The sequence below is a fragment of the Neomonachus schauinslandi genome, chromosome 9 (genome assembly GCF_002201575.2).
Source record: "Neomonachus schauinslandi chromosome 9, ASM220157v2, whole genome shotgun sequence".
NCBI classification, from domain to species: Eukaryota; Metazoa; Chordata; class Mammalia; order Carnivora; family Phocidae; genus Neomonachus; species Neomonachus schauinslandi.
Window position 1 is genome coordinate 111,505,336 of NC_058411.1, and position 8,077 is coordinate 111,513,412.

General features: G+C 60.3%; 1 protein-coding gene across 1 annotated transcript; it reads left to right on the forward strand.

Moving 5' to 3' along the window:
• Nucleotides 1-1,481: 1,481 nt before the first annotated feature.
• ISLR2 (immunoglobulin superfamily containing leucine rich repeat 2) lies at nucleotides 1,482-4,033 on the forward strand. The gene has a single exon (XM_021694003.1). It carries the CDS (start codon nucleotides 1,482-1,484, stop codon nucleotides 3,720-3,722), a length of 2,241 nt encoding a protein of 746 aa, XP_021549678.1. The 3' UTR covers nucleotides 3,723-4,033.
• The last annotated feature ends 4,044 nt before the right edge of the window (nucleotides 4,034-8,077 follow it).

The following is an 8,077-nucleotide window of genomic DNA, read 5'->3' on the forward strand; positions in this document are numbered from 1 at the left end:
ATCCTGGCTCTGAGACCTCAAGTCTGGAGAAGGGGTTGCAGCCCGAGGGCAGTGCGCCGAGAGTCAGCGAGCAGCAGGTAAGCCGCGGGGACCGCCCCACAACCTCGACCCAAGTCCCACATGGGGTACCATAACCCGCTGGTGCTGTCGGGGGGAGACCACGGAGGGGTGGGGAGGGGTGGGGAGGGGCCCTCCCCCGGAAGCAAAGGCAGCGCGGGGAACCCGGGTTCCCAAAGACGGGCGTGTGGGAGGGGCTCTGCCCAACCAGCCAGCCGGGAGCCCTAGGTGGGAGCAGCGAGTCTGCATGTAAGCGCGTTTGTGTGGCTGGGGATAAGGTTTTATTGGGTGGGGGCGGGGGGGGGAGGTGTGCTAAGGCATCGTGGAGCTGCCGAAAAGGGGCAGAATCCTGCACCATGACCTGCCGGTTGGGGACCCCTATACCCTCTGGGAGCCTCCTGGGATCTTCGGGGATGGGAGGGGAGATCTTTAGTGGCATCCCCCTCGATGCTCCCGGCCCATGCATGGGGGAGGACCTCCTTCCTCGGACGGAAGTTGACACAGCGACCTTGGTTCTCCCTTCGAGGGAGTTGTAGCCCAGGGCAGGCTGCTTCGGGGTCTGAGGGAGGCGGGCCTGCAGGGTACTGCCCCGGGTCCCGCCTCCCGCCTCCCGCCGCAAGTTCTCGGCATTGCAGATCCTCGGGGATTTCACTCTCGGTGGAGGGCTTTTGTGCATGCGCCAGCGCGCGCTTGTGTGCCTGTGTGCGGGTCGGTTCGTGTGAGGACTCGTGTCCTTGTGTCTGTCAGCTCGCACAATGAACAGGGGAGGGAGAACGCTGTACCGATGCTAGGTTCAGCTGGAAGAACAATGAGGTCTCCAGTGTGTCCATGTCTGGGTGTCTTTGTGTTTGTGTGCTAGGAAATGTGCTGTGAACCTCTAAACCCCTGCCGAAGTTGGCAGTTTGATGGCGGCGCCCAGCGTGTGTTTGTATTGTGTGACTGTATGGGCGCGTGTGCGAATGCTGTGCGTGGGACAAACAGTTCGAGGAAGGACAACAGGTCAGGGACAAAAATACTTTGTCTGTGTATCCCTGTCACGGAGTTAAACGAAGGCTTAGAAACACACCTAGGTGTCAGGGCAGAGCCCAGAGCAGACAGACAGATGAGCGGCCGAGCCTCTGGAGGGGCCCGTGCCAGATTGAAGGGGTAGGTAGGTGGGGAAAATCGAGGCACAAGTCCGCTAGAAAAGAAAGTCAGGGCCCCGAGAGAGGGCAAGCTTTGAATCCTGAGACTTTTTTATTGAGCCCCACTCGTGTCCAAGAGAGACTCCTGGGCACAGAGGAGACGGTTCCTGGGGCCCTAGGGCCTGCCCTAGACGGGTTTGAGGAGGCAGAGCTGAATAGGGGGAGGGAAGCTGGGGCTCGTAAGTCACCTTTTCCCCTCTTTCCCCCCTTTCCCCCCGGCTTCCATCCGCAGGATCCGCGATGGTGCCCTTGCGGGCTCTGTGGCTGGCCTGGGCTCTGCTAGGAGTGGCCGGAGCGTGCCCAGAGCCGTGCGCCTGCGTGGACAAGTACGCGCACCAGTTCGCCGACTGCGCGTACAAGGAGTTGCGCGAGGTGCCGGAAGGACTGCCGGCCAACGTGACCACGCTTAGTCTGTCGGCCAACAAGATCACCGTGCTGCGACGTGGGGCCTTCGCCGACGTCACGCAGGTCACGTCGCTGTGGCTGGCGCACAATGAGGTGCGCACCGTGGAGCCGGGCGCCCTAGCGGTGCTGAGCCAGCTCAAGAACCTCGATCTGAGCCACAACCTCATATCCAGCTTTCCGTGGAGCGACCTTCGTAACCTGAGCGCGCTGCAGCTGCTCAAAATGAACCACAATCGTTTGGGCTCGCTGCCCCGGGACGCTCTCGGTGCGCTGCCCGACCTGCGCTCTCTGCGCATCAACAACAACCGCCTGCGCACGCTGGCTCCTGGCACCTTCGACGCGTTAAGCGCGCTGTCCCATCTGCAACTCTATCACAACCCTTTCCACTGCGGTTGCAGCCTTGTGTGGCTGCAGGCCTGGGCCGCAAGCACCAGGGTCTCCTTACCGGAGCCCGACTCCATCGCGTGCGCCTCGCCGCCCGCGCTGCAGGGGGTGCCGGTGCACCGCCTGCCCGCCCTGTCCTGTGTACCGCCCAGCGTGCGTCTGAGTGCTGAGCCGCCGCCTGAGGCTCCGGGCAGCCCCTGGCCCGCCGGCCTGGCGCTGAGACTACACTGCGTCGCCGAAGGACACCCCACACCCCGCCTGCAGTGGCGACTTCAGATCCCGGGCGGCACCATAGTCTTAGAGCCTCCCGTCCTGAGCGGGGAGGACAACGGGGATGGGGCGGAAGCCGGGGAGGAGGAAGGAGATGGGGACGGGCCCACGCAGACGGAGGCCCCAACCCCGACTCCAGCACCCGCTTGGCCCGCGCCCCCTGCCAACCCACGCTTCCTGGCCCTCACAAACGGTTCCCTGTTGGTGCCCCTCCTGAGTGCCAAGGAAGCAGGCGTCTACACCTGCCGTGCCCACAATGAGCTGGGCGCCAACTCCACGTCACTGCGCGTGGCAGTGGCGGCCGCTGGGCCCCCAAAGCACGCTCCTGGCGCTGGCGGAGACTCTGAAGGGCAGGCGCCCACTTCTGAGCGCAAGTCCACAGCCAAAGGCCGGGGCAACAGCGTTCTACCCTCCAAGCCCGAGGGCAAAATCAAAGGCCAAGGCCTGGCCCGGGTGAGCGCCCTCGGGGAGACGGAGGCGGGGCCGGAGGAGGAGGAGGCAGGTGAGGGAGAGGAAGCAGAAGACCAGGTCTCTGCGGATCCGGTGGAGGAGCAACGCTGTGGCCACGGGGACCCCTCGCGGTACGTGTCCAACCACGCCTTCAACCAGAGCGCCGAGCTCAAGCAGCACGTCTTTGAGCTGGGTGTCATCGCGCTGGACGTGGCGGAGCGCGAGGCTCGGGTGCAGCTGACGCCGCTGGCGGCGCGCTGGGGATCCGGGCCCGGCGGGGCGGTGGGGGCCGGGCGGCCCGGGCGGCGGCCGCTGCGCCTGCTCTATCTGTGCCCTGCGGGGGGTGGCGCGGCAGTGCAGTGGTCGCGCGTGGAGGAGGGCGTCAACGCCTATTGGTTCCGCGGCCTGCGGCCCGGCACTAACTACTCAGTGTGTCTGGCGCTGGCGGGCGAGGCCTGCCACGTGCAAGTGGTGTTTGCCACCAAGAAGGAATTGCCCTCGCTGCTGGTTATCGTGGCGGTGAGCGTGTTCCTCCTGGTGCTGGCCACCGTGCCCCTGCTGGGCGCCGCCTGCTGCCATCTTTTGGCCAAACACCCGGGTAAGCCTTATCGTCTTATACTGCGGCCACAGGCCCCCGACCCCATGGAGAAACGCATCGCCGCCGACTTCGACCCGCGTGCCTCCTACCTCGAGTCCGAGAAAAGCTACCCGGCAGGCGGCGAGGCAGACGTCGTGGAGCCAGAGGAGGCTCCCGGGGAGGGCCTCGACGAAGACGCGGAGCAGGGGGACCCAGGTGGGGACCTGCAGAGGGAGGAGAGTCTGGCGGCCTGCTCGCTGGCGGAGTCCCAGTCCAAGGCCAACCAAGAGGAGTTCGAGGCGGGCTCTGAGTACAGTGATCGGCTGCCCCTGGGCGCCGAGGCGGTCAACATCGCCCAGGAAATTAATGGCAATTACAGGCAGACGGCAGGCTGAACCCCCCGCCCGACTGGCCCGCCCATTCCCATCCCCCACCTTGGGTGCCTGGGAGCAGAAGCCTAGGGCTGGCAGGACATACGCCCACCACCCCACCCGCAACCTTCACTTACTCCGCCCCTTTACCAGCCCCAACCTTCACTACTGGGGACTTCCAGAGGGGAGTGGGACGACTGCACCAGTCCCCGGCCACCCACTGTCGTCATTGTTTTTGTGGGCTCAATTCCCCTCCACGGCAAGCACAGTTACTCGCTCTTCTCTCTCCCTATAATACACCACCCGCTGACCGTGAAGCGAAATCCACGCCTCTCCATTCCCACCGTAATTGTTATCTGCGAAATCTGCTCTGCAACCTGCCCCACCGTGGGCTCTGGAACCAGAGGAAACGGAGAAGACGTTGGAAATATCTGGTGGTAACGCTGTGGCCCGGGGTCAGCCCGGGACCCGCAGCAGCTGTCCCTTGCGTGGAGCGCTGTAGGGTCCCGCCTGGACCCCTACTCCATCCTTTCTGGGGTGCACGTCTCAGAAGCCAGGACTCGGTGGCAACTCCCTAGTTTCAGTTTCAAAGCCCCCTTCCGAGTGGGAAACAAACCCTTCTGTCCCCCCACCCCCAATCCGCTTCTGATCAGGTGGAGCCAAGCCCGGTGCCTGGGGCGCCTTTCAGCTCCGCGCTCCGATTTTCATATTTTCGTGGGGTTTTTTGGCGTTTTTTGGTTTTGTTTTGTTTTTTCTTTTTCAAAGACAGCGACACTCCGAGTCTGGTTCTAACACCTCCTTCCAGGCTCTGGGAAAATTGGATGTGTGTGAGGGGGTGGGGCGGGGAATGCGTTTTCTCTCTCCCTCTCTCCTAACTTAAAGCGCCGCGGAACCGCGCTCCCTTTTAACCCGGAGAGCGTGGCCTTGGTCCTGGGTGAATTTCGCTGTGGGTGACTTGGGGTTTCCGGAGTTCGAAGCACTCCACAGCTCCGCTTCCGCTGCTGCAAGTGGCCCAGACCTGAGTTCGAGGTGCGCGGGGGGGGGAGACGAAGGGAGGGCAAAGGAAGCCAACCAGGGTCTCCCCCGGCCGGGTCTCGCGTAAGGGCTTGCGCCCTGGTTCGCACAAAGCCTGTGCGTGCCGGTGCCGCGGGATCCGGATGGAGAAAAGCCCCTCGGTCCTCGCGTCTCCCCGCCCCGCCCCTCCTTCCACGAGAACAGTATTTGCCTGGCGTGTAGTCCTAGACGAGCGTGCTCTGTAGGAGAAGTCTGTGTTCTGTAAAGTGTGACCGTGTTGTGTGGGGGGGCGGGCGGGCAGGCAGGTGGGCGGGGAGGGAGGGGGCGGGAGGGTGGACGCGGCGCGGCGACTGGGGCGGGGGCTTTTTTTCATTTTTGAAAGTAAACGTCGGGATGGGGTGGGGGGCTTCGGGCGTCGGGACCTGCCAGTCCGAGAAGCGCAGCACAAGCGCGGCCCGGGGCGGAGTAGCCCCCCCCCCCCCCCGGAGCCCGCGCCCTTTTCTAAAGGCGTCTGTATGTAAACAGTCAATAAAACAATCGATTTGAACTGGGCTCGGTGACTCTTTGTCGGGGCGCAGAGGAAGGAAGCCTGGGGCATGCTGGAGGAAACCGCAGAAGGAAGGAGCCCCCAGGATCCTCCCATTGGGATCCTTTGTGTGATTTCCTGTTGGTTTGACTGTCCTGTGATTTTGCCAGGTGTTTACACCCGGCGCCTGCTCTTTCTTGGCGCCTCCAACTCCGGGACGCAGGGGGGGAAACTACGTGGGATTGGGGAGGCTGGAAATGAGTGTGGAAGGCTTGCAGGGAGGGTGGGGTGGGTCTCTGCAGACTGAACGCGGAGAGCTCCGGGGTGTGTGCGTGAGTGTGTTGCGTAGGTGGCAAATCCTCCGTGGGTTGACACAGCCGCTATGATGGGGTGTGGCTCTGTGTGTGTGGATTGCCTCGTTTCTGTTTCACCTCCAGTCCCTCCGTTCTCTGAGAAGCCAGTGGGGGGATTCATGGGGGCAAGACTGCTGCGGCTTGCACAAAAGAAGTCACAAATAACACAAACTACAGAGCAGGCAAGTGACTGAGAACAGAAAAGCAACCTGGTAAGGTTGGTTCCACAGAACAAGCTGACACTTTCAGTGGAGGAGTTGTGTGTGCATGCCCAAGCATGTGCCTGGGCGTGTGTGTGTGTGTGTGTATGTTTGGGGTGTTCAGTGAATGATGGACAACTGACAAGGTCTGTGAGTCTCTTCGGGTGGGTTGAGGTGGGTGCACCTGCAGAAGCAGGGTTGAAAGCACAGATTTAATCCGCCTAGAAGTGAGGCTTCTTGCGTGGAGGAGAAGAGGAGAAAGAAAGGACCGGATCAAGATCGGGTGCTGTGGTCCTGACCAGCCTACCCTGCTGGGGTTCGGCTGGCTGTGTGTTTCAGCTGAACCCCACCCCCCAAAATAGGGAGTGGCCAGGAAGGGAGCTATAAGAGGAAAGGCATAGAAATAGGGGAGCAGATAAAGTTCCATCCTTACTCTCCAGCGTCCAATCTCTTCTCCCTCGCCCTCTCTGTAGGTACCAAGCCTTCCCAATTGGACCAGTCCAGGCTGGGGACTGGGCCCAGGTCCAGATACCTGGCCTCCTATCCTAGTCTGTCTCCTAACAGAGGCGGTAGCTGTGATTCTTCCTAGGGCCAGAGCCCTGGTTCCCTGCTCAGACCAGCAGATCTGTGTCAGAGAAAAAGTCCCTTCTGAGAATCACAGCTCAAGCCCTGCCCCTGCGGCTCACCTCACTGCCAGGGACACAGCTCAGAAATGCAATCTTTTATTATAAAAGCTTTGTTTTACTTGAAAATGCTGCCTTTGAGCAGGGGGCAGGGGCTGGCTCAATTTCTATAACTGGTTCAGGAATCCACCCACATGATTGCATTTGGCAGAGGCCTGGCTGGGCTGGTGAGTGCTTAGCAGTTTGGGCCTAACCCAATTCTCTGGTCATGGGTATAGAGCGAAGGGGGAAAGAAGGGATCCTTCCTGTCCTCCCTGTCCTAGGAATTGGGGGTTTTTCCTGGAGACCCCCTAGAATCCTGAGTGCCCCAGAGGGATGTGCAGAATTCTGAGAGTTCTGCCCCTCCTTTGTCCTGGGCCAGGCTTCCTAATGGATGAACATACACATCTGAGCTAGCCTAGTGCTCTCAGGGCAAAGCCAGGCTCAAAGGCTCGGCTCACAGGACAGGAATAGGTGGATGCTGGAGGTGGAGGACCAGGGTGCCGTGATGTCTGTTGACTCTCCATTGGGATACTAGCCCCCTCAGGCCCTTACCAGCTTCTGTGTGAATGGATGATTGGCACATGCGCAGAATGGGCTCCAGCCTCTGGCCTTCCTTCTGTCTCTTTTTAAATTTTATTCTTTCATTTCCTCCCCTTCTCTCCTCTCTCTTCTTTTTCTTTCTGCATCTCCCTTATTTCTTCCTCAAAGAATCTCTTAAAATCCCAGGGTTGGAATGAACCCTGAAGCCTTGCCTAGCTGAGGCTTCAATCTTTTCTACAGAGCCTTCATCAGGTGGTTGTAGGACCTCCATTGTGCTCTCCAGGGATGCGTGTGGTGTCTACATGGGTGTTTGTCCAGATCAGATGAGGGTCCCCAAACGTGGGGCGATGATTGGGTGGAAGCCGGTGGCCAGGGAGGGGAAAGAATTCACCTGAGGCAGAACAAAGGAGATCAAAGCTTATTGAATCCAGGGCAAGGGAGCAGGGGGGCAGGGCCCCAGAGGAAAGGTTGTCTGCGACTGAGGCAGTGGGTGGGCGCTGTTTTTAAAGGGGGAAGGTGAGCAGGTATGGTGACTATGGAATTTCCCCTTTTTGGTAACTGTGCCTGGTTGTAAGTAGCCCATTGGTCAGTTAGAGCCTATGGATATTTTGAGGTGGGTCCCCTGATGGGCCATCTGTATTCAGCCAGGGGGGCCCTGTGGGCCCTTTCTACATTCCATTGCTCAAGCCTGTGTGCCTCTACTATGGGGAACTCACTATTCACTCTGCCCCCCCAAGAAACCAACTGTTGAGCAGTTTAAAGCATGTCTCTCCCTCTCTTCCACCCCTTAGGCCTGACTCTGCCCCTGGCACATCTCTATGGGAACCCACAGAGGTCTGCCAAGTGTGTACCCACCTTCATCCCTCACTCCAGGGCTGTAAAGCTTTCCATTCAAAGCAGATTGTTTTCTGTGTCTCCAGGTCCTGTGCTAGCTTAGCTCTCTCTCCTGTGTATTTTGTCATAAAACTTACCTGGATGCAGCAAGGGAATGGAGTCCCATGGGTTGAGGAGCGTGTGTGTGTGTGTGTGTGTGTGTGTGTTGTAAGCGCGTATTGAGGGGACCTGGTAAATGCTCAGAGAA

What these genes read in the sequence shown, in the direction of transcription:
- ISLR2 (XM_021694003.1), top strand. Translation starts at nt 1,482, where the DNA reads ATGGTGCCCTTGCGGGCTCTGTGGCTGGCCTGGGCTCTGCTAGGAGTG.